Here is a 27,094-nt window from a genome sequence, read left to right on the forward strand (position 1 = left end):
AATTGTTGTCAGTCTGAATCAGGCTGCAGCATAGACTGTATATAAAGATGGACGCCGTGTCGCCGTTCCCATTCATTCAATGAAAATGAAGCCAAAATCTTCCGCCATTTTGGCGATTCAGAGACCAGAGTCTGCGCAGTAGAGAGGAGGGAGAAGGAGAGGAGCGGAGCTGACGGTCTGTTATTGGTCCCGCCCATAAGCAGCCCTTTTACCATAACCACACCTTTTTTGAATAGAGCCGAATAAAGTTTTAAAAACCGAATTCTGTGAGGATATAAAAATTTGACAATATACAGTCTATGGGCTGCAGATATTTCAAACTCGTACTGTCTTTTGTCTCAGGCAGCAGGAGGGCAGTAATTAAATTGTGGCACATTTTATCAAAACTGGTCAAGGTGATTTAAGACTGGAATAAGCTCATGTTTTGTTTTGGTCTTTTAAATCAGGAACAGTAAAGTGGTTCAGGTGGTTGTGACCAATAATATAACTCAGTAAATACTGTGAAATAGACATACATTGTTCAGTCATAACAATAAAACCTCTGACTGATAAAGGGAATAACAGTGATTCTGTCAAGGGGTTAGATCTAAATATGAGGCAGCATGTGAACAATTATTTTTTGAAGCTGGTTACAAGCTGGTTATACGGTCAAGAGTAATAAGCTAAGCAACATTGACGAGCCAAATTGTAATGTTTAGATGACCATCTCAAAAACAGCAGGTCTTGTGGGTTGCAGTAATCAATATATACTGAAATTGTTTCAAAGGAGCTAATGCAGGGAACCAGCCACAGGGCTTATTGATGCGTGTGGGGAAGGAAAACTAGCCTGTCTGGTCCAATCCCACAAAAGAGCTACTCTTTTGTTTTCTGCACTGACTGCAGAAAGACAGAACTGCTTAGTGGCACGAGGGGGACCTACACAGTGCCATAGAGGTAGAATTTGTGTTAAGTCTGATCAGAATACAGAACTATCACTCTGTAGTTTAAGTGTCTGTATCCAAATAAACTTTGGTCATCATTTCATCATGCATCAATTAATGTGCAATGGGAGACAGTGCTGGGCAGTTATGGCCTAAAAAAATAATCTTAGATTTTTTTTTCACAATTTTTGATTATAAAAAATAAAATCAAACTACTAATGGTTCAAAACTAGGTTCACCTGTAAGTAAAAAGAAATTCTGTTGAGAAATGTAATTGACTGAAAATTGAGAAATAATAACGCACTAAACGAGTCACAGAAGAAACTTTGAAGGAGAGATTATTATTGTTTTCCACAATTAATCACAGATCCTCACCAGAGAGCTATGATGCTGCAATTTTTAGAAATGTTAGGAATATTTTTAGCTAAATATTCGCTTTATCCCACCGCCTGTTTGTGTCAAAAGTGCTAGAACAGTGCTGGAACTCAGACTGAGGATAATGTTTAAAATGTTTAAAATGTATAAAATATTTGTGCGTTAGTCTGTGGGAGGCGCCGGTAACCAGTGTGACACTTCAAAAATAAGTGGCTTTTTCAGATGTTTTAGGTTAAAAAGATAAAATGTCTGTATGTAAAGATGCAAAAACGCAATTACTCCATTTTTAAAAAACGCATTAAAACTGTAATTTGAATTAACCAAATTAATTGTGCCAGCACTACTGTGAGAGATGAAAAATAAATTACTCAGTCATTTCTGCCATCAAATTTTGATGACCTGTGCATGCTACTGTTCTGTGTGGCTTTCGTATCTTTTTCCTTACATGTCTTTGTGAGATGAGCTACACAACAGAAACCAATAGTGTTCTCATCCTCAGTGTACCTGTTGTAAAAGCTTTTAAATTATTATTGGATGATTCTAGTATGCGTTGGGTTTACCAGTTAAATTTATTGCAACTGAAATGTTTCCTGTATTCAGTTTACTGATTTGTTCTGTTTTCTTTCTTTTTATTGTTATTTTGCAGTGAGCAGAGCATATGTCAGGCGCGGGCTGCTGTCATGGTGTACGACGACGCCAACAAGAAATGGGTTCCGGCTGGTGGTTCCACAGGTTTCAGCAGAGTCCACATCTATCACCATACCGGCAACAACGCCTTCCGGGTGGTGGGCCGTAAAATTCAGGACCACCAAGTAAGAAAGACCAACTTTTACATTGGTGGAACGCTGAATTTCTGCTTTGTCAGCTTCACTGTGTGTGTGTGTAGAGTCGCAAATGGTTTTCACACCTACTTGAAAATCCTCTTATCTATTTTTGACAGTGCTGGACAGATAGCCCCACCATGCTGCCATGCTCATGTCATTTCAGAACGTATTTGTTTAAAGGTCAGAGTGGAGTAAAAATGTTTTTGTGAAATGTTCAGATGTTCCACAGAAGGGAGAAGAGATCTGTACAGAGTTGTGTATAAATGTTAGGGGTGGGAATCGTTTACTATCTCACGATTCGATTCGATTCCGATTTTGGGGGCCACGATTCGATTCAAAATCGATTTTTGATTCAAAACGATTTGAATTATAAAAAATTCTGCTTCTGGCTTATGAATCTTATTGAAAAAAAACCCTCCATAATATACACTGGTCCTGGAGCAGGTAATGTGTTACAAAAACAATAAAATGTGCAGGAATGTGGGTCCTCAGTGACAGAGGAATCACTGGGATATCACAATGACGTTAATGAACAATAAATAAATAATAAATAACACTGCTTTATTACCAGGCTACTAGCGGTGGTGTGTAGGTGACGCTGCTGGGCTGATGTGATGATAGCAGTGGAGCGCTAAAGTTCAGGAGCAGCTGCTGATTAACTAGTTAACTTTAAGGTCGTTGTATTTCTTCAGAAAGGGGGCAGGAGGTGGAGAAATTAATTCATATGGTCCATTCCTTAATTCCTCTGTGATGAGGAGCTGAAATTAGCTCTGATTAGCTTATTGTATTTTTCCGTTCCGCCTTAAATGCTGCAGCCCGCTGCCACCTGTAGCGTTATTTAAGGTGGAACTGGAAAGTTAGCTAGTTAGCTAGCTAACAGTTACTGAAACTAACTACTAGCGATCTTTTTTATGCTTGTTATGAAGCATTCTGCCATAAAACATTGAAACTACACGTTAATCTAATGTAATATAGTGCTTGTTCTGCCATCTTACCGGTGATTCTCAAACACCTACGCTCTGTGTGTGTCTGGAAGATCTCCGTTTGAAAGGACAAGCGCTATCCCCAGGGTTGCCAGGTCCAACAAAAATACCCAGCCCAAAATCAGTCTAAAACCCGCCCCTCAGAATCGATTTTGGGACATTTTAAATCGATTCTGAATCGTAGTAAATGAGAATCAAGATTCTTATGTGAATCGATTTTTTGGCACACCTCTAATAAATGTGTTATTTATTTAGGGAACAAAATGAATTGTCTTTTGGTTCCTAGGGGAAATATGAAGGCTTTAGAGAAGTAATGGCAACAGTTAGCCAGGTGTTTTCATGTTTCTGATTTGCGTAAGTTACTTTCATAGTTTTTAGTCAATGTGAACTACTGCCTTTTCCAGTTTAGTGTTGTCATTGGCATGTGTTATAAAAACAGTATTCTGAAAGAGAGACATGTTGACGTTTCCATGATGTGGCTCTTTGATTAGTTGACAACCAGTCCCACCTGTTCCATTCTTTGTTACTAGATTTATCCTGTGATGCTGACATCTGGCTGGGTAATGAGGAAGTGTACTGCTTTTGTAGTGTCTAGATCTTAGATGTTCAGACTTAATGACAGATAAGATGACCCCAGCATGAACCGTGTTAATAAAAAAACCCTGCTTTAGATGTTTTAGCTGTAGAACAATTTACAAGCATATATGCTATCTACATGCTGCTGTGAAATGTCACAAAATGAAAATACTTGCCTGAAGATATTGCAGTAGATGTACTGCTGCAGTGCTGGGTTGTGAACACAATTCAGAACCCCCACGGTGGCAAATGCCCTCTAGATCCAGTCTGTCATGGACCTTGTCAGGAAAGCCACGTATAACAGCAGTGGTGTTGATTTGTAACTCTCTAGGCTCTGAAGTGGTGAGCAGTGCTGCTTTCTTATTCCTCTGCAGTGAATAGTCGTATTGCACTGTAGGGGTGTGGCATAGCGTATTGTACCTAATATCACAAAAAATTCAAATGTTAAAAAAAGGTGTTATTATTGAAAACGAGAATAAGAGCTGGGCAGTTAATCTTTTTTTATCGATTAATTAAAATTTACAGTTAAGGACGATGTGTTTTTATGAAAATCGATTTTCTCTGAGTTTAAATTTTCACCACCAACGCTCCTCTGTGGGCTCCAGCTTGGCCCCGCCCCTGTATGCACAACAGTTTATGATTTTTTGCATATTAATGAGAAAAAATTATCTAATTTTATAGAACACCGGCACTTATTTAAAAGCTTTGTTTTGCAATTCAAACCCAATGGGGAAAACACTTTACTTAATAGCATATTAAATTGTACTTGTTTTCTATTTTGTACGTTTTGTCAGAAAGGGCACCATTTTATTTCTTTCTATTTGTTTTTTGAGGGTGCGTTTATTTATTTAATTTTTAAGTTTGAGGGTGCATTGTGTAAGTACCTAAACTATGTTGGAGAAAACTTTCTAAAAGTTACTAGATGTTCTTACTGTTTACAATTGTTATTTGCTTGTTTCCGGTTGCACTTTAACCACAAAGGGGACATTAAAGTGAAAACTAAAGGTATAGGAACTAGTTTTTAACCATTTCTTTATCATCTTTAATTTGATTTTTAGTAGAGAAAAAAAATCTATTTAAATCGAAAATCGGATTTATTTAAAAAAAAAATCGAAGATATCGCCCAATGTTTTTTTTTTTTTTTTTTTCTAAATATGCTATACTTTTGGTTTGTAATAGATTTTTCTTGCTAAATTATTTTTTAATTTTGTTACACTATTGTTATTTTATAAAAAAATCTTGGTAGGTTACAGTTTGCAAAACATTTGCAACAAAAAGTTTGCAGGTTAATGCTTTTGGTTGTCATCCTCAAACTTCCAGCTGAACTCTGGTTGGAATTTAAACCGCTGTTCTTAGCAGATTGACACAGTTAAATTAGTTTGTTTCTTGGCATAGCCATTAAAGCACAGTCCACATTTAGGGTTTTTGGGTAGGTCATTCTAAAACCTTATGTTTGCTTGTTGTTGTTTCATCCGTCTGGCTTATGGTTTATGGTCATGCTAAAGAATTGTCCTAAAATACAGCTGGTCACAATGTCTAATCTCCTTAGAAAATCCTAAAAATCGTCTCCTTAACAAAACACTTCCTTCCAAAAGGATTTTTCTTTGTCCATGTGGTCAGTGGTGAACTGTAGTGGAGCTTGGAGGTGTTGATTTTGAAGCAGCGAGCTGCTTGCCCATAAGACAGTCTCTCAGTCAATGGTTGTGTAAAACATACATGACCGTAGATATCAACACTGGTGTTCCAGCAACACCCAGTTTTTAGTGGTTTGCTGACTATCATAATCAATTTTCTTTAAGTTACTTTAAAGGCTGCTGTTATTTAAACCTAAATGTATTTTTCTTCCTCAGGTTGGTCAGTCCAGCGAGTGCTGTCAAACAAACCCTTTTAATTCAGGCACAGGCTGATATCATCTATACACAAAAAATCTTAATAAATAACTTCTGGACTTTAACTCTAAAATAATAAATAATTTTGACATACTGAAGTGTCTTAAAATTTAGGCACAAACTAGGTTCTTGTCACACAAACATATGGGTGTCGTTCCATTGGAGGAATAGCTTTGTAACTAGTTTTATCTAATGTTTTGGTTCTGTTTTGTTTGTTAATTTGATAGCTATATGTGCACTCCAAACACCCTTTTAAGCACAATCTAATGATCCGAGACTATTGAAAGGCTCATTTAACCTGCTTAGTTAGTGTTGTCATCTTTTACAGAAGGTTTGTGAGTGTGTTTAGCTGTGTAGCCCTCTGTTAGAGTATATTTTTAGGTCTCAGGATTACATTGCACAGAGTCATGTGCTGCAGCAGAATTAGGTGAAAAAAAAATTTCAAAGCTCAATGTCTTGAAAATTTTAGCTTGTATTTCTGAAGGGTCTAACTTAATTTTCCAAGAGTTTAATTGGGTACAGCAGCAGCACATGAGGTCTGTCTACCTGTTTCTGTCTGGAGGATTTCCAGTAAGGTCTTTGAGTTACTAATGGAGGGAGATTGGGTCTCTAAGTGTGTGTGATCTTTGCACTGTCTTTGTGCAGCTTGTGTTGATTGCTGTTGGATTAACTCTCTGTATGTTGATGCCTCTCTTTCAAAGTTGCACACTGGTGTTTAAATTTCCTTGAGTCTCATAAGTTAATCATGGTGTTTACTGAATGTGTCCTTTTTTGTACCTTTACTTTATTGATTGTGTGAACCATGATCATGTGTAGAGTTTATAAATCACATTGGCATTTATTGAACATACATAATATTTAGAATTACAGGGGTTGGACAATGAAACTGAAACACCTGGTTTTAGATCACAATAACTTATTGTGATGACGGACAGTTCTGGTGGAAACAGGAGAGTTGAGGTGCACATTGAATTCTGCCGTGATTTGGGCAGCCGTGTTTTATGTTTTTTGGATACAATCCAAAACATCCCTTTCAGACAGATTCCTCTTACAGCGTCCACAGTTAATCCTGTTGGATGTGGTTGGTTCTTCTTGGTGGTATGCTGACATTACCCTGGATACCGTGGCTCTTGATACATCACAAAGACCTGCTGTCTTGGTCACAGATGCGCCAGCAAGAAGTGCACCAACAATTTGTCCTCTTTTGAACTCTGGTATGTCACCCATAATGTTGTGTGCATTGAAATATTTTGGAGCAAAACTGTGCTCTTACCCTGCTAATTGAACCTTCACACTCTGCTCTTACTGGTACAATGTGCAATTAATGAAGATTGGCCACCAGGCTGCTCCAATTTAGCCATGAAACCTCCCACACTAAAATGACAGGTATTTCAGTTTCATTGTCCAACCCCTGTATCTTTTACTTGAAATATTTGTCCACTGTCCATATTGAGTCCACTGTAACATACAAAGTCAGCAGGGAGATTTTCACAGTGCGATAACAGTCTCAGAAAGTATCACAGTATCATAGTTTTTTACATTTATACTAAAGCAAAATAAAAATGTCATAAAATTATAAAATGTATAATGTCAGTTAGATTCAGTCACCCTTTTTGCCTTGCTTCTAATATGAGCCATGAAAATAACCTCAGGTTATATTAATACCTTGCAAAATGGTGTATTTAATAAAAACTCCATTATATCATGTGGAAAAGTTTTTTTTTGTGTGTTTGTGTTTGGAGACATGCATTTAGTTTTGTTGTGAATGGCACAGATCACTCAAATTCAGAAGATTATCCACAGAGCTACTCAGTGTTATGAACACGTAGTTATATTTAACTAAAAATGTGTTGTTGCCGTGTTATAATTAAATTTTTAACTTAAGTTGCAGTCTTTTTTTTTTTTAGTTGATGGCAGAGTGTAAATCGCGTAGCCACTACCATCTCAGTTTTTATTTATGCTGAGATTTCTTGGGTCTTGGTAAGTGACACAAGACGTTTAGATACAAAAACATTTAGCATTTGTTTTAAATGACAATGGCAGGTGTTTCTTTCTTTTTTTTTGCTCATTTTATTACAAAATCCTTTAAAGTTCTACTATATAAAACATTGTTAGGGAACTCTGTTAACTGACAGAAGGATAAATGCTTTAAGGACTTAAAGACGCCGCGCTGCACTTGACACGTCTTAATAATTCAGAATTGTCTAACGTCACTGTGGCGACAACACTACCCGTGAGTCTCTGGTATGTTTTGTGTGCTTAGGGCTATGTTGATCCCTCTTGGTTTACAAAAAGCTTTATTTTCTTTGCCTTTCAGGCACTCGTGGCCTAATAATATGCAAATGAAATGCACATTCATCATGTTGCTGTGACAGGGAGAAGTGTATCAAAACCACGGGAAGCCTGCTGACATGTTACTTGATAAGGCATCCCAGGCGCAGTTTATTAGCTAAAAAGAGTGAGGTGTTGAAGCGCGGCAAAGCATACGTGCACGCACACATGCGCGCGCACACACACACACAAACACACACACACGCACACCAGATGGTGACACATATTTCATGTTTGACACCACAATGGGGTAGTCAGTTGACTGATAAATTACCTGACATACCTGCATTGTGTGAAATGATCTATTTGAAAATATCACAGGTCATTCACAAAATGACTGGACCTTAGGATTTGCTATGTAACCAACTGGCTTCAATTGGACGGTGTTGTGATGGGCAAATACACACACTGTTTAAATCCCAAACAAAACATAAAGCTGTTGAGGCCTAAAGGATGGGGAATGGGCTTATGTTAAGACAAGTGCCCTGCTCTTGTGATAGGATGATGTCCAGTGTCTCATTAATAACACGCCATAATCACTTTCACTGCTCCTGTCAAAGGCTGGGGGAATGGCTGGGACAGCAGCCAAGCAGTGAAAGAGGTTCGTAATGATGTCGCCATGAGACTCAGGCAAAGTTCATAAAGTGTTCTTGGATAATTAAGCCAGGGCCTGTAGCTCCGTCACTGTTACTACCTAAACCGTGATTGATGATGCTGCTGTTGTGTTGAGAGGACCACTGTTGCTCATGTTGTTGTTAAAGTGTTCAGGAAAAAAAAAAAACACTTTTGTTACTGTCTGTGAGAATCCTTCCTAGAGGTGGTATAGAGCAGAATGTTTTGGGCTGTTCATTTATAGACAGCAGCTTTTAATCTCTGTGGGTCATGCTTAGGGAGTGTTTCTGCTGTGTGTATGAAGGATAAAGGGAGGTATGGTGTGGGAGCATCACAAACTGCACAGTGCTTTGTTTCTGTGGTGAAATGCAGAGTCCTCTTTCATGGCTTGTTCCTGTTTGACCCTTCTACTCTTACAGTCACAAAATCTGTACTGACCATGACAGCCATGAGGCTTCAGAGAATGACAAAAGCCTCTCACTCTGAGGACACTGGTTTAACATTTGTCTCCTAAAGCACCTTTGTAAAAGATGAGTTGTTTTTGCATGGAGCTGAAGTTTTGTAAGTAGTTGAATTTGTAAGTAGCAGATGATGATACCGGATTTCATTGTTAATACTGAATACTGGGGTTATTAATCTGCAAATGTATTTATTCCTATTGTAAAATAATATTCTGCTTTAAAATAAAATACAAAATTAAAATCTCTTCACTTTTAATGGCTACCTGAAGTACCATACTCTTCACGCAGTCATCTTGCTGGTGGAATTATTTTTAAGATATATAATGTATATCTTTATATATAAAGACAACTATCTAACAACTATGGATACTTTGTCAACATATAATTGCTTAATGAAAATAATTCATGATTAGAAAAGTTATTTATAGATATGATAATAGATATATTTCTGTAATTTTCTATAAAGTAGTCAGTAGCTTTGAGGAGTAGTGGTCTAATCTTGGAAAAAGTCCATACAGTGTTTCTCATGTTCTTCTCCTTTATCGGCAGGTGGTGATAAACTGTGCCATTCCCAAGGGGCTGAAATATAACCAGGCCACGCAGACCTTCCACCAGTGGCGCGACGCCCGGCAGGTGTACGGCCTTAACTTCGGCAGCAAGGAGGACGCTAATGTGTTTGCCAGTGCCATGATGCACGCCCTGGAGGTGCTGAACTCTCAGGATGCAGGTGAGGTGGAGCTGTTTTAGCTCCGGCAGTAGCTGAAGGATTCATACTGAGTGTTACTTGTCGAGAGTCATTTTGGGCTGTCTGAAAGCTTAGCGGAGGCTTTTTAAAAATGTTAGAAGTGAAATTACTAAAATTATTGTTCAGTTCTAAATCTGTTAAGGTCTTCTGTGTTCACTGCTTAGTAATGGAGCAAAGTAGGCCTTTTCATTGTGATTTGTGCATTTATTCTACTGCTGGAAAGTAATTAGTTTACTTTGAAAATAATCTGCAGTTGTTTGTGTTTCGTGGTGGTGTGCTCTGCAGAGCAGAATTGCACTTTTGTTTTCACTCAGTTAGTGAGGTCATATGTTTAGTTTGAGCCTGGCTCAGCCTTTTGTGCTCAATTAACTGTAATTAGGCTGACTGGGACCGGTCACTGGGACTGGGTTGCTGTTTATGTGCATGTGTGGGCTCCTTGTGCAAGTGTGTGCGTGTGTGGGGACCATGCCTGTGGTCCTCATTACCACTTCAATAACGAGAAACGGCATTTTAATGTGTGCGGTATTTAAAATCTAGAAAATTTGGTGAAATCCTTTAATTATGGCGTGTGTATGTTGCTGCATGTGTTACTGCCTGAGACAGTGCAGTGCCCACTGTTTTCGACAGGCTGACTGAGCTCATTGCTGGAAGTGCTGCTCTATCAGGAACAGAATGAGGCTTTGTTTTGGTCCAGGGCGCTCCCTGTCTGCCAAGATAGGCTTCATCAGTGAATCCTGAGCCGTAGTGTATTGCTCCGTTTTGGTGTCTCCCACATTAGCAGGCTAACGGCACAATGCAGCCGCTGCAGGAAGGCGTGTGTTGAGGCTTCTGAGCTGTGCTTAGTGTGAGATGAGCAGGGCATTATTGAATGCAAATTACTGTCGAAGTTGTTAAAATAGTGCTAGTTCACGCCCACAGCTCTACTGCTATCAATATCAAAAGGTGTTGCAGGGTTTTCTGAACAAAATTAATTAATGGAGCATTAAAACCTCTTTTTTTTCTTATTTGTCTTGTGCAATGCTGTTTTATAGCAGCATTTTTTTTTTTACCAAATACACTGCCTATTAAAAGAGGGGCACCTTTCAAAATCTTACAGCTTTAGAAAGCTGTTTGCATGTGTCAGAGGAGGTGCTCCCTCCTAGTGTCTCAGACACCACTGGTGATGGGGATGCACAAAGGAGTGGGACAATTGCCTAGCCAAATTGGAAAGTGAAAAATGTGGGGGTTGCTGCGTTTTTTGCTGTTTTTGGTCTGCACAAAAAAGGGTTAAACTGACGCACAGTGTCTCATCAGTCAAATGTAGAGCCAGACAGATACTTTTGTGTTTTTTCATGGTTACTTTATCATTTGTAAATTGTTCACTGATCAGTTACTTCAGTCTTTTAAAGAAATGTGGAGGTTTGTTTAATGGATTGTGGAGAACTTACTGGCTTTTGCACCCCTATATGACTTTTTTATAGCCTATGAAACATTAACAAGATTTATACAGTAGTTAAAGTTGTGAGCTACCAATACTGACCACTACTGATGAACCAGTAGCTAAAGGTTTGCAGTTCTCATTAACAGAGCAGTTTAATAGCAGCTCTGTATCGATTTTGAATAACACTGTGGATTCATTATGGTTTACATGTTAAGATTGGTGTCGGTGGTTCTTTTAGTGTTGTGTTTAAACCTTCACCGCTAGATAGCAGTGTTGTTCTCTGGCTTCTGATCTCACAGTTCTGGTTGCATAAAAAGTACACTTTCCTTTTACTCAGATTTTATAATAATTATACTATAGCAGTTTTTTTTCCAAAAAAAAAAAAATCACAATTTCACATTTCTTACAGTATGTTGCAATATATTAAACTAACCGCTATATTATGATACATAACATACTGTCAAGTTCTTCCCAATACACAGCCTATTTTAAGGATTTTGTAGTCATAATCTGCATACAGGTTCTAAAGTCACTTTGCTGAAAGTATGACTCTAGTCTCCTCCCATAGTGCTTCTTCACCTCTCTCACTGCATTGCTCGCTTTGTATCTGTATCTGTGATACTGTGGAGGAGTCCTTCATTGTAGGCAGCAGTGTTTTTCCCCCATCTGCAGCTTTTGGTTTGCAAATGTCATGACTGTCCTTTTAGGGACTGTATCATCCACCACTTTCACAAGTGGTTGGAACTGTTCAAGTACCAAGCAGTGAGTGCAGGGTCCCTTTGCTTTGTCTGAAACTGTGACTAGATTTAGTGGACAGTAACCGTAGCCTTTTTCAGCATTAATAAAAAAAATCTAAAAAAAAAATCCTGATTGTTTTTTTTTATTTATTTATTTGGATATTTAAAATTGAGTCAATGAAGGAAATACGGCCATCCACATGCAGCATCTCCTTCTTAGTGCCCTTTAGCTCTTCGTCACTGTTCTCTGCATGGAGAGTGATCCGTTCACTCTGCTGGGCTCCTGTTATCGCCCCAGGAAGCTGCAGATCCACACTCTGTATTACCATCTATTAATTACCTGATAGTGATGTGCTTAATTATGCAAAGTGGTGTTAATTATGCTTTCTTCATTGATGTGCTGATTATCACACAATTGAAGCCTACAGACAGAAGACATTTCTGTGGCTGTGGTAGAGTGAAGTGAGATGCTTAGCTTCATCCTGTTCTTATCTACAGCTGTCACTTAATGAGTGTGAGCCTTGGGCTGTTTTCTTTCTGTATTTCCTACTCTTGATATGTTTTCTCTCGCTCTGTTTTTCAGTGGGTGGCATGCAGCATCAGCTCTGCTGAGTTAGCAAATTGCCTTTGACTCTCTGGCATGAAGTACCCCCCTCATCCCCCCCCCCCCCGCCCCCCCCTGCAAAAAAACATTGTTTAACTAGCCTAACCAGGCAGCAGGACACTCCCAGGTGGTTCAGCCTTTGCTGGATGGCCTAATTGGCTCTCTCCCACTCGTGCGCCATTGTCTGCATTATTAAGCTGTTTACAGGCAGCTGGAGTTGGATAAAGCTCTGAGCTGGAATTAAAAAAAAAGGTTTGGAAGACCCACACTATAAGCACAATATTTTGTGACAAACTATATGGTCAAAATTGTTGGGACACCTTTTTATGTGTTTGTCACATTCCCAAAACTGGAATTGTGTCTTAGTTGCATTGCATACAATATTAACTAGCTCCAACTAGGGCTAAGTGCAGCTTCCTAAGCTAAAATGTATTTAGCAAATTAAATAATATATAGCATAACCTGTATGAGGTAGTTTATATTATGTAAATGTTTTTATAGAGCATCTTCAGTGATTTTGTATGTCTATTTATTATTTTGCTCTTGTTTGCTTATTTCTGATTCTCTTAAAACTGTCTATACATTCTATTTGAGACATTCTTAACCATAACACTTTTAACATAACACTTTTTGCAATATCCAGCAGCAGGGTGATCAATCTCCCCAATGATTGGTTTGGTGTCAGACAAAAGCTTAGCTTATGAATAAATGAAATACTCATACCACAATACCGCTATAGGCCAAAAAAGCACACTGGCAGAGCTCGCTAGCTTACGCTAGCCAGTTAGTATAACATGCTAACATACTGGAGGCTCAGCGATGTGAAACAAAACGCTCATCTCGCTTTGTCCTGTCTGAAGAGAAATAAGAACAGCACTTTATTTGAAGAGCTCCTGATGCTGTTCCTCACTGTATTAGTGTTTTTCAGTCACTCAGAAAAGTGACCCTTTTAAATATATTAATACTGTAACTTGATGGATAGTTTTAATGCACACTGAATTGAATTTATTTGTTAGCTGGCTAAAGAAGGGAATTGTAGCTGATTTTAATACTGTACTGCCTCTAATGGCTTCAGAAATAACATGTTGTAAACTGATACTAATAGGTTTGTCTTACTTGTTTGATGCTTTTGAGAAATATCTTGTTGAATACTTAGACTGATTATTTTAGGACCATTTATAGTGTTTATGGAACTATTTAAAATATTTAGTTTTGTCAAGGAGGCGGTGTTAGAGTTGTTTTTAAGGACTATTGTTTGCATTCTTTAGCTGTTTTTCTGCTAAAAAAAAAGTCTAATTCCTTCATATATTGAGTAATTTTGTTGGACACAGTTAACCCAATAATAATAAGTGCCTTACTTTCTTTATGCCTTAATTATTATATAATATGTACCCCTAGCATTAGAGCCCAGTCTTGCAAAAAATATAAAATAAAAATACTTTGAATTACCATGAAACCATCAGAATCTTGAAAAATTCTGTGATACACATTTTTGGTCATACTGTTTCAGCTGTTGGATATTCACAGAATTGCATTGTTGACTGGAGTATTTGTCCAGTGTTGTTTGTGTGGTTGGTCACCTGAGGCAGAGCCCTGAAATACTTCGGTTACACACACAAGAAGATATTTTTATTCTAGTCTGTCTAAACCCAGAGACCAGCTTGGTTAATGCTAGTAATCCGTTTCTGCAGTGGTCTCCATGCTGTGATCTGTCTCTGCAGTAGAAAAGGGAGGGGGTAAAAAGGTTACATTCATTTATTGTATCTGTGCAGCATTTATCATCCCTCCCCTGAGGGCAGAGTCTGCATGTGTGTGCCAGACTGGGGGATGAAAGGTATGTCGTGGCACTTCTTCCCAAATCCTGTTTGTGTTTGTTGGTAAGTTTAGCGAAGTCACATGCGTGGTGTGACACCAGAGATGCAAGCGTGAAACTGAGTGTGATATTTGGTGGAGATTTTAAAATAACTGCTGTTGCCAGCAGGACACAGAACCTTCTTCAAAACAAGACCCTATTTATGGTTGTTTATCACGGTGGTTTAAATAAAACACCTGAGCTGGATATGAATGTACCTCAGGTACGATGAATCATTCGATTAGTTGGTGTAGTTGAACAGGTGTTTGTGGTCTACCAACAGGATAGGAAGTTCCATGTAGTGCTGGAGGCAGATACAGGTGTATGTATACTGCAGCACACTGTGGAATGTCTTTAAAAACACCACATTTTTATATACTCCTACACAATCTCACATACTGAAAAGGAGGAAAGTGCAGCGGCTCGGTTCTGATACATCAGCCCACAGATGCCCTGTGCTGTGGATATCACCCTAGGAATGATGTGGGGAGAGAGCAGGGCAAATTGTGCTCCCTCCTGAGCGCCGGCAGCTTGATGGCAAAGCTGCATGATCGGGTGTTTAAACCTGCGACCCCCCGCTCATAGTGGCAGCACTTTAGACCGCTGGACCACTCGATGCCCCCTCCACCCGTTCTCTTTTTACCGCCCATTCTCGGGCTCCCTTTCTCCATATAAAGCTTTTTTTTCCCACCTGTATCTCAATTCACTAGCTGGGGCAGCAGTAGTTTAAAGGGCCGCGATCCTAACAACTCAGGTTCGATCCGCGCGTGAGGATCATTGTGTATTTATTTTTTCCTATTTTTTCCTACATTATTTTCCAAAACCAGATTTTTTTTGTGGCCTGCCACGTAATGGCTTGGAAAATATCTGGCCCAGGGCCAAAACTAATTGCCAATCCTTGATATAGAAGGTGTACAATTTTCAAATTTACACTGCCAATTACAACTCTATTTTATGGTGGTTTCAGGAATAATTTGAATAATATTTATGGTTGGTTTACAGCTTTGTACATTAATGACCCATGCAGAAGCAAAATTGTGCTAAGTTTAGCCTTTTACTATCATGGATTCCCTTTTGCTCCCCTGTGCCCCACTTTTGACTTTCTCTTTCCTCTACCGGGCCTCAGGCGAAGCCACTGTCCGTGTTCCAGAATCTGTCATATCTTTATCTTGAGTCTGGAGGTGCTGTGCTCTTGTGTTACCCTTGCACAGTTTTGACAACTATTTTGGCAGAATATTGACAAGTAAACACCATGGCTTCCAGTGTGGCCATTGTGGTTTACCACGTCTTAGCTTTGACTACGGCTAGCAGGGCTTCTGCTAGTGTACTGAACATGTGTACTATTTTTGGCTTGAATATAATGAGTCAGTGTTAATCATTTTGGAGATTTTAAATAGTCCTATATATATACATGATATACTCATGCTCCTGTTTGAGGCTCATTGTATGCAATAAGTGGGCGATACGGCCCTAAAATAATATCAAGATATTTCATGGTATTTGCACGATAACAATACTGTTAGTTATATGACAAAACACTGAATTAAAAAAATGTTTTAAGAATACACTACTGAAACTGTAAAATTAAATATTATTGCATATGATATGATATAGCACATCCTTAACTGAGATGTTAAAAAAAAACATTTGATCAGATTTGTAACAGAAGTCAATGATCCACAATGACATAATATAGCCAAAAAGTTGTACCCTGTTGTGGTATTTAGGGGTGGGTGATATAACACGATATTTCAGGGTATAAATCGTTCACAATATTCAAAAATGGCACATCCCTATGTCTGAGCATCTTTAGGACAAATCTTAATGTGATTTTGTTATCTCTGTGGTTCTCCCTTCAGTTCTAAAATTGTTGAATGTTGCTTAGGTGTGAGGTTAAAAATCTTTCAGCTGAACATCAGCACCTTCCTGGGATGTTTATTTTTAGGTACTGGTCACTGGCTTGCATATAGCCTCCTGCCTCAACACAAGCCACCATACACACGGACCATCATATGTCAGGAGTTAGATGTATGTGCCACTTTTGGAGATATAAATACTCTGTTGTGACGGTCTGTTGACAGCGGAGAATAAGGGTCAAGTATGTGGCATGGCATGACTTCATCTGTGTCGGGACAAAGCGGTCAGTTACAGGAGCTTCAGAGTCCCGCTGTGTCTCGAGGTCTAAGAAAAGGTCATCTTACAGTTCGAGTCTTCACAGCATCTGAGGACAGGTGTCTGACCAGTTTCTCATCTTGTGGGAAACTTAGACGTGCCATTCCTTTTAGAACAGTCTGATGGGCTGTCTCCTGGAGACTCGTAGCATTCCTGAACCAAAAAGAGTTTTTTTTTTTTTTGTCTTGGCTGCCTAATTCAGGGCATGAAACGGGAGTGGGTGTAGAGTACCCCGTGTCTGGTATGTGTTTGTTTCTTGACTTGGGACAGCACATGATCTCAGTTGCAGCAACATACCATTTTAAGATTGTGATGACGGGAAGTGACATCATGTGGTAAAGGTTTTATTGATGAGCTCATGCTTCTTGGACCCAGAGACTCTCATCACCGCGCGCTGCCCAGTCCTTTCTCTGTGTCAAAGCAACTGAGTGTCAGAACTAAGTGTGAGTTTAGCAAGGCTGCATCTCCCACCGAACTGGAGGTGGTCTTGTTTTGGTAGAACAGGGCTTAATTATAGCAGTCCTCAGATCAGCTTGAGGTGTTCGCCTGCAAAACTGCCCATTTTCTACCTTTTTGAAGAAGAACTGGAGGCAGGTTTTTACAGAGCGTGAACCAGAGCTGAAGCAGCTGGCAGTCATGCCTGCCCCCCGAGTGTGCCGCTTCCAGCAGCAGAAGATCAGCCACGCTAAGATCATCTTAAGAAGTGAGTCTGGATCAGGGGCTGAGATGAGGAACTGTGAGAATCTAATAATTTTTTTATTAAGTGCATGAAAAAAGATACTCAGGTTAATTTAGGTATCTTGGGTCTAAAAAGACCTTCTTAAAGTAATTTCATAAAAGGTATAACAGAGCTGAGTTTGGTAGACATTATCACAGTTTGAGTTGAAGTGTGACGTTAATGACCACGTACCGCGATCGTCATCAGCCTGCACAGTGGTTTCAGCGTTGTACTGTACGGATGTAAGGAATATATTTAAATGCTGATGGACCTTTTTCCTCATCATACTGGTTATCTATTACTCTTACATTTGTCCATTCTTTTTCTTTTTTTTGCCAAACTAACTTCTGTTTAAAAGGCTAAACAAAACTTTGTCTGTTTTTGTTATTTCGTGCTTTTCTCCTCCTCTATTCACTTTCTCTCTTTCACTGTCTCTCTAGCTGTATCTCTACTTTGGATGTTTGTTTGATTTAACTGTGTGCTGAGTCAGATGTTCTGAATGGGCACTCTCACACAATCTTGCTTATGCCATGCATTTTAGTCCCTGTTGAAATTCTGTTTTTTCAGAATCCCACGGCCCTAGAACCCTAGAAAATATATACTGTGCACTTTCCTGTCTGGTATTTCTTTTCTTTTCTTTTCTTTTTTTCTTTTTTTTTTTTTGAGCAAAAATACTTTTTTTTTTTTTTTTTGAGACACTCTTCTCCAAAACTAGCTTTAGGAAAAACTGTTACTCTGTGTTTAGTCTTAATAAGCCTAGCTTATATAAATATACTAAGGATAATTTCAAAGCATATTAAAATCAAATTTGAATCTGTGAATTAAAATGCAGAAGGATTTCACCAGTATGCCTCTTTGTTCTCCAGGGTCTAATTTTAAAATTAATATTACATATTAATATTTTATTATCTTTAATGGGAGTCAGTAGGGATATCTGGGTATAGTTTAATGGGTGTTGGATATTTTGGGACTGATGCAGTTCTGATCATATGATTCTGCTGTTCTGAGCAGAGTGCTCTCTGGTGGCCTCTAGGCTCCATTAACAGACATTATTTACAAAACACAGAAGTGAGGGCGGTTGTAAGAGTCTACATTATTGAATTATTATCATTGAAACAGAAATGTGACCTACTGTATGCGGTTCTAGTGCAATTGACATTTTTAAGCTTTAATTATAGTTGTTTAGAAAATACAGAACAGTAAAACTTTGGCCAGAATGGTACTTTACATAAACTGGTTACTAAAATGTGAAAAAAAATATTGGACTGCTGTTAATTAGCAGCACTTGTGACTGTATTATTTATGAAAATCAGGTCTGAAGATGTCCTATCAAATTAAATTACAAACCCGTGTTGAAAATATGATCTTTGCAAGACAGGCCACCTACTCAGGTCTGAATGCACTGAAAAAATTTCTTCAAGACGCCACCCTGTTCTCAAAATCCTGAAATGTTGGACCTGGCCTAGCATGCATGCAGGAATGGAGAGGAGTGGTTGTTTTCTGTTCTCTGTAGACAGCCTGCCATGGGGCACCTTTGACCCACAAAATAGAATGTTTTCTTTTCTTGGGGGCAGTTTTCAACCGTGCAGTCTCTAAGCAGAGCTTCTTTTATTAGGTGACTGTGCATCAGCACCCCTCCTCCCCTATGGTTTACCCTCCCTGGAGCAGAGGCAGGATCAGGTTGGTGCCTTATTTGTGGTCTCCGTGGTCTGGTCTGGAGACCACAATGGTACCTATTGGCTGCAGCAGCTGACCTTGGCGCAGGTTTTGTTGACTTGTCCTGAGTGGTCATGGTCAGGGGTGGGAATGGATGAAGTGATCCTGGATAAGTCGTGTGGGGCAGTAATTGGAACCTTGTCAGATTTTTCAGTGGTGGATGACCTCAGTTCTGGTGCTTGCTAGACTCTGTGTCTCCCCCTGTAGCCCAGAAAAGGATCAGAGTTATGTGAGGTGTTGAGGTATAGAATGTGTACCTCCTGATTCTTCCTCCACCGTATGAGATTCTTTAGACGTTTCTGATGCTGAGTGTCTCAAAAAGCAGACAGTCTGTCTCTTCAGACTTAGTAGCATTCACCACACATGCAGACACATCCTCACATATTGAGGGAGGGTTTAAGCAGGTAGTTCAACTGGATTTTCTCACAAATCAGAACAAACCATTTTTGGAATATACCTTCTAGATTATGTAGAAAAAAGAACTGCATAATTTAATTGATTTTATATTATATATTGTTTTTTGAATTGTAATAGTTTTTTTTGTTATTTTTTGTTGTTTTTTTCCCAGCGTTTCTTTTTATTAAACGATCATTATTAGATTAAGTTAAGAGAGATACCAAAATATGTATTAAACAAAATCAATTAAACAGAATCTTGTTTTTGATTTAAATTAGTTTTCAGTCTATTAATGTGCTGCAGTTTTAATTTTAATTATTCATTTTGTTTATTTATATATTTCATATATATTTTGTTGCTTTATTTTTTTATGTTTTTAGCTAAAACTAGGTTATTTAATTCATATTAAATATATTAAATAAAATTAAAGATGATTCTGACTAAATACCCTTTCATTAAATCCTAGATACTCAGATTCATTCTATACATCCAAAGAAACCATAGTAAGACCATAATAATTCAGTTCTTTGTATTTTGTGGTGCTTTGGTAAGATGGAGCACTCCAGGCTTGTGAGTAGTTCAAGAAATAAAGAAATTGTGTGAGCTGAATAGACACTTAGTTACAATCATGTTTTTTTTATGGAGAATTGTGCAAGTTGAAGGTATGGTGACTTTGAGACCTTAAATAATGGTGATGTGACTGATATTGAAGTAATGAAAACCTGAACATTGCAAATTTTTCGGTATGGTTAATGTGGCTCGATCAGTATTTGCCCCAAAAGCACTGCAGTTGCCTGAAGTACCCTAAGAATGAACTAAGCTTTAGATATAAATTAAAGTGAATGTTCTCTTTTCATGATTTGCTGTCAGCTGTTAAAGTCCTGGATTTATTCATTTGCACCAGCAGCTCACCTGATTTACTGTAATGGAGATCCTTTTGGATAAACTCTGTACTGGATGGTCTTTGTAAACACTGTGCTTTGTAAATTCCTCCAAGAGTTTTATTTATACTAATGTTGGTGTTTAGGAGTGAATAAACACTTATTGTCCACGCCTATGTACTCATAAATGCTCACTTTTATGCGCAAGCACACTCACAAAAGGCCTTCAGACTAACGTCTTGGTCTGAGCCGAATGAGATACATTTTGAGACATCATACTACAGGGATGTCAACCAGGCCTCCTCATCGCCTTATAGTAGCTGTTCATTCACGCCCCTATCACTGAATTAATGGTGAAATAAATCAGAGGACACAACAGTCAGTTTCGAGTGCCAAGATGAGAGATTCATACCAGCAATTTGGGACTCATTTTCATGTCGTACTTGCTGTGTGACAGCCTAAGGGTGTGGTAATGAGACAGTGTGCCAGAAGGTGTTACTGTCTCCCTGATTTGTTGTGTAACACTTGGGAGAATTAACACTCTTCTCGTAATTGTCAAATCAGTCTTACACAGCCCACCATATGAGCCTTGAATACAGGATTCCGACCAGAGACATTGGCATTTAATCTGACACATTCACCAGCAGGCCACAAGAGGCTTAACTGAAGTATCTCTGAGACCCATTCTGCACTAGGTGCAGGAATTTCAGTCATCGTTACAGCAAAGTCTGATAAAAGGTCTGAACTTCTTTAGTTGAATTTTTCATTTTTACTTTTCAAGGGTCTTCATCTTCATTTGTATAGGATGTAATTTAAGATGCTGTAGTCTTGGAAGTGTAGATAATGGACCATTTAAAGTTGACACATGCTCAGTTATGACTGCTTTTTGGAAGTCCAGGATAAAAGTGCTCTTTCAGGGTGATGTGAGTACATGTCTCTCAAAATCGCTATGTTGCTGCCTTTCCTAGGCTTATAATCGGCCGCTTCTGACAGCCTATCAAATGGCCCCCTGTCCATTTACTCTAACCGTAAGTGAGGCTCTGCTGACTGGTGAGGAAAGTTAATGGATGAAGGACTTCACTTCATCCTTTGACGCTCTGAAACTGCTTTTTCCCCAGAGACACAAATTCTCTTCTATGTTTGTGGTTAACTTGCACAATTCCAAGTTCATCTTTTGGCTGTGTTGTTTTTAGCTGCTCTTTGTGCACACACACAACTGTGCCAGATAAAACCACAATGTTTTTGGCTGGAAGAGTTTTTTTTTTGTTTTTGTTTGCTGGAAACAACTTATCTAATAGAATACCCCCCAGAAATAATGTGGTGATTAGTCTACTTAGTGTTGCATAAAATTGTTTGTTAGTTCACGGTTTAGTTCGTTGAAACGTCAATCTTACTTCATACATTAACAACACTTGTATAATTTTCACTGTAAAATACAGCTTGAGAGTCATTGTAATGCTTCACTTGCCTGTAATAGAGAGAGTAGTGTGTCTTTTGCTACTCTGGGGTTGGTGCACACCTGAGAACCTCAGGATGCTGCCTAAGTCATATTTATGTAACGTAGAGATGGAAAAAACTTATTATTTTGTATCAGGCTGATTTTGAGCCAGAACATGCAGTCAGCCAATGTTTTTTTTTTCTAAGTAGCTAATTTTGAGAAAAGATCAAATCATGTTTGCAAGTTAAAGGATACAACAGCTCTGTGTGAGGTACCTTGGTCTTGGTAGATGTTGGATAGTCACCACACCAACTCATCCCCAATTCCTCAACTCAGTCCAGCTAACTAAACTAAGTCCTATTGATATTACTTGACTTGATTTTATACGGTTCCAGTGGCTTGCAAAAGTATTCATACCCCTTGAACTTTTCTATATTTTGTCACATTACAACCACAAACATAAATAAATTGCATTGAAATTTAACGTGGAAGACCAACACAAAGTGGTATAAATTGTGAAATGGAAAGAAAACCTATGCATGATTTAAAATATATAAAAAATATAGATAGAGAGAGAGGGAGACAGAGCAAGAGGGGGAGAGGGAGAGGGAGACAGAGAAAGAGAGAGAGAGGGAGAGAGAGAGGGAGAGAGAGTGGTTGCTTTTCTGACTGTATATTTTTCTCTGTGCATTACTCTTTCACTGGCCATGAAGGGGTTAACCTCTCTTACAAACACATGACCTACCATCAGCCGAAGGCAGCACGGCTGATCTGATTTGAAGGGCGGCACTATTTTGCCCTTCGCCCATCCAGCCATGAATAATTGATCAGGGCCGGAAAGTGCGATGAGCAGTCTGCATCCTGCTCAGTAAACGCTGGACGTCACGGCACAAAGCCTGCTTTACTTGCCTTGCTTTACCAGGACAGGCTAGTTTGGACACCATGCTGCTGTCCCTGAGGTCGCTTAATGCCATTGAGGGTGGTTTGGGGGCTAATGCTAGTGCTGCTAGCACACTTGCTAATGGGACTTCCAAAGGCTGCCAGGATGGACTGCTACGCTACATCTGCTGTCAGAAGAGGCTTGGAATCTCCCTTCGCTCATGTATGGCAGACTTTGTTCCTTCCAAGGAACTGGATATTGAGTACATATTTCATGTGATTTGATGAGCGTTTTATCTGTGTTTTATCTTATGCTTGTTCATGGTCTTCTATAATGAGCTTGAGGGGGACTTGGGGAATGTAGGTTCTCTTGTGATGCAATTTTGTGAGTTAATGTGATTCAAACCTTTTTAATGTTTGTTTTCTAAGCCTTTATTTATAGATTACATGAAGAAAAATAAGATATAGTGATGTGTGTGATCCAGGAGTAGGGTACCACACTGATGCGATGGATTAGCAGTACCCATCTGAGATGAGGCTGAGTGCTTTTTGGATCAGAGCCATTCTCTGAGTGCTGTTGTCTCATTTGTCTGTGTTGAGTGCGTCAATTATCTAGCAGTACAGTGTAGATGTCCATTACAATCTGCTGGCTTTATAAAAGGGTTAAAATACCAAGTCGCTATTTGTCCTTGGTATTCAGGGAAAGAGTGACTGACTCATTAGCTGTCTGGCTTGGTAATTAGTGGTTACCTTGACATGGGAGTAATGCTTTGTTTTTGTGCCACGAAAGGCTGAAAAAAAAATGCACAGAAATGTATTTGTACTACAAAACAAATGAAATATTGATGTTAGCAGGTGTGTTTTAGTGTAACTGCATTTTTCTGTGCACAGATTTCATCCCATTATGACCGTGGCCTTCAGTGTGCATGGAATTCATGAGATGTGGGACTGAACAGAGCATGCTCAGGTCAAATGTGGCAACTGAGCTGATTAGTGTGCAGCTTATCCAGATGGCTCAGTTCTAACTTAATATTCTCATGTAGAGTCTTGAGTTTGAGAACTGATTTTACATCCAAGTCCACTTAATCCAATAAATGTGTATAACAGTACATCATGGACATCATGTTTGTAAGTAACAGCCCATTGACTGACTGTTCTTGTTGCTTTGGTACTCAGAATTAGATTAAAAAAAGGTTTGCTGCAGTATAAGAATTGCAATCCTTTTATAGAGTAACTCCGTTTTAGGGGGCCAAAGGTCGTTGGACATTTGGTTGCCCAGCTCTGTCATTTTGTCATTAAGTTCCTGCTTAACAACATAGCTGTTTAACAGATCAAGAACTTGTTACAGGATGTATCATCTTCCATTATGTACCGTAAGGGGGACAAACACCAGCTTTTCATCAGAGGCTTTAGAAAAAGACAGGGCCCATTGATTAGCCTGAAAAGCAGAAAGTTACAGTTTACTGAAAAGCTATTATAAAGGTCCTTCTCCGTGCATCAGGGCCACAATCTCAAACACTATGCTGCAGCAGCTGTGGAGTTTATCAGGGCTCAAAAGTGAACTTGACTGCCAAGTGACTCACCCAGACTGAGCTCCATTGAGCTTGCATTTCACATACAGCAGGCAAGCCTGAAGGCAAAAAGCCCTGAAAGCAATCAGAAACTGAAAATGGCCTCACGGGACTTGGCAGAGCATCACCACGGAAGATCTCCAGAGCATGGGGATGTCTGTCAGTCACAGGGTCTTGGATGGGAAGCATTTGCAAGGGGTTTCCAACCAAGTTCTCATATTCATTTATTTTTTTATTTTTTTTGTGTCATTCCTGTGGTTGTGAGTTTGTAGTCCTTTGTTTTTGGGTGCTGGTGGTAACAAGGACCACTGCATTGCATATATCCATATTTTTTGTTCTAATATGCTGTGCAGATGTGGCTACTTCTGTAGCGGTCTGCATTGTCTGTGAGATGTTGGCCCCCTCTCATTGGTCATTGATGAGCATATCCAGATTCTCTTTCTCTGGTCCAGTGAAGGGCTGCAGTTAAATGATCAAACACAGGCTTGTTGTGCTGGTGATGTTGGGCCATGTTTGTTTTTCTGTTGACTGGTATAAAGGCCTTGCAGGTCTTTTTCTCACAGAGGCCTTGTCCGTACCTTGTGAGGAGACCAAACAGGAAAAGGCAGAGGTTGCTGGTACTCTGGTAATGAAGTGCGGAGAAAGTCTCACCTCCACACTGGGTAAACAGACCTCTCTCACCTGTTCAATACAGCATTGATCCGGTGTTGGGGGTACAAGGCCAGCCTGTAGTTGTGTTCAGCTTTTTATTAGTCCTGCTCCCCTTACGCCTTAAGCTTTGCTTTCCAAAATGCTCCAAACACCAGCTGTTCAGCAGTGTTTAGTGGTGAACCGTCTATGTGAAATGAACGTGTCAGCTTTTTCTTATATATGCTTGTGTATGTGTGCACATGATTTAGACAGTCTATAAATATCTACATAGTGACACACACACACAAATATATATAAGAATGTCAAACTATTTTTCTGCTGGTGTCTTGTAGGGTAATTCCTCACAAATTTGCATAGGCGTCCTCCTACTTAACTGAACTAAGCTGATAATATTTTCATCAAATGCCTTCATGGTAAATCATTACAAAAGTTTTCTGTTGTGGGACGGTTAATTACATAATCTACAGAAAATACTGAGTAGTGTGCAAAACCATAACATTGAGTAACCGTAGTGCCAAGTCACATAACATTGAGTAGTCATACAGTCCGTTATTTGTAGCATGTGCTAAATCAGAACTCATGCAAATTAACTTTTTTCTTTTAAACGCAGTTTTTCTTTCTAGTTAATTTCTAGAAGAAAACTAACATTAGTTAACACTCAGGGTTTTTAGCCAAATAAATTTGGTCCTATGTAGTTTACTTGAAGTGGCTGTGAAACTTTAAAAAGGAATTCATTATGAATCTCAATCAAAATCTGTTTGAATGAATGATATTAAGTTCTTTTAAAAAAAACATTTATTTAAAGCCAAACTCGTCATTGGTGGAGCCTTCTAGCTTCTTATCTATCTTCCAAGCTAGTTCTATTTTTGTACAAAATATTTTATGCTGTTCTGTGTTGTAAGAAGTGACGTTTATTAAAACATAGTTAAAACTAAAATAAATAATAAAGATTAAGATGACATTTTTATACAAGATGAGTAATCATATGTGATTTTTTTTATTATGCCATTTTTAGTAGGTGATGTCCTTGCAGAATCATAAATGCTAGTTCTGCTAGGCTTTACAGTACTGCTGTGCTTATAACATATAAAAATAGACTATGAATCTTAAACTCGGATGCAATTAATACATTTGTTTCCACATCTGCTTCAGAGTTCAGAGTGTTACTATTATAATCCCCGCAAGAACAATCTGCTGAGCATCACTCATGATGTGTCAAAGCAGCAGCTGATGCACATAAAGACACATTGCTGCTGCTACTACAAATACGCAGTGATTGTGGGAACACTAGAACAATAGATTTCAGTGGTATATTGTAATCTTTTAGCCCAAAAAATAATTAAAATTTACTGACCACCACCGTCACCAGGCACAGGATTAGAGACAATATTTTGGAAAAATGTTTAAAATTCATTCCTGGAAAAAAAACGAGTGCAATGTTTCATCTTTGAAATTTTATCAGTTTATCAGTTTTTTTTTGGAGGGGGGGGGGGTATATTTTTCTCTATATGCAAGCATATTGTTAACCATAAGATGAGAACAAGTAAGCAGTCCAACTCTCAGGATTCTTCTTACAGAAGGTCTAGCTCCTTCAGAGTTTGGTGTGAGAACTCTGGATTCTTCTGTTCCTCTGTTTAGGTGTCATCATGTCAGGTCTGGACGGGCACATTTACGTGTCAGTGTTGCAGAAACCACTCGCTCTGCATAATTAATAGGTTTATAGTACTCTTAGTTCTAGTACTCTTAGCTAATGTTTAATGCAGATTTGTTCTGTTCTTCTGTGCAGGTCCCACGTTGCCAAGACAGAACCCTCAGGTGCAGAATGGCCCTTCGCCAGAGGAGCTGGAAATGCAAAGAAGGTGAGTGTTAGACAGTAGAGTAGAAGTTCGAACCAAATATTTATCCAACAAGACAGCTGCATTATTTGTTGTTTGCAATATTGATGGTTATTTTATTAATGATGTCAGTAATTTATTTTACAATCCCATGCTTTTCCTTTTGGTTTACTCAGCTCCAATTCTAATAGCTAGTTAGGTCTCTCCCATCAAACATGATTTTACCAAGAATGTGAAGTGGCCACATACTTGCAGGAGAACACTAACTGTTGGCAGGCATCTCAATTAGTGAGAGCCATTCTTCCTGTTTAGAGAGCATCCCACATTTTTAGGCATAGCACATGATATATCACATGATACAGTCACCTACATGATGCAGTGTTGACGATTTGATGATAATTTGCAGATGCATTGATTAGGGCTGAAGGGAAGGCTATTGCTGGCAATAAATATGATTCTCTTTTGTTAATAGCTTTGATATTATTGTTCGGTAAATCCATGCAGCTAC

General features: G+C 38.8%; 1 protein-coding gene across 6 annotated transcripts in view; it reads left to right on the top strand.

Moving 5' to 3' along the window:
- Positions 1-27,094, top strand: part of enah (ENAH actin regulator) — a 66,886-nt gene that overhangs the window by 14,248 nt on the left and 25,544 nt on the right. For all 6 annotated transcript variants that reach the window (XM_015604835.3, XM_022666301.2, XM_049480751.1 and 3 more), the window contains exons 2-4: positions 1,942-2,107; positions 9,521-9,698; positions 26,538-26,610. In XM_015604835.3, the coding sequence (XP_015460321.2) occupies positions 1,942-2,107; positions 9,521-9,698; positions 26,538-26,610 (417 nt within the window). The remainder of the gene's footprint in view (positions 1-1,941; positions 2,108-9,520; positions 9,699-26,537; positions 26,611-27,094) is intronic.

Source organism: Astyanax mexicanus, chromosome 1 (assembly GCF_023375975.1).
Source record: "Astyanax mexicanus isolate ESR-SI-001 chromosome 1, AstMex3_surface, whole genome shotgun sequence".
Taxonomy (NCBI): Eukaryota; Metazoa; Chordata; class Actinopteri; order Characiformes; family Acestrorhamphidae; genus Astyanax; species Astyanax mexicanus.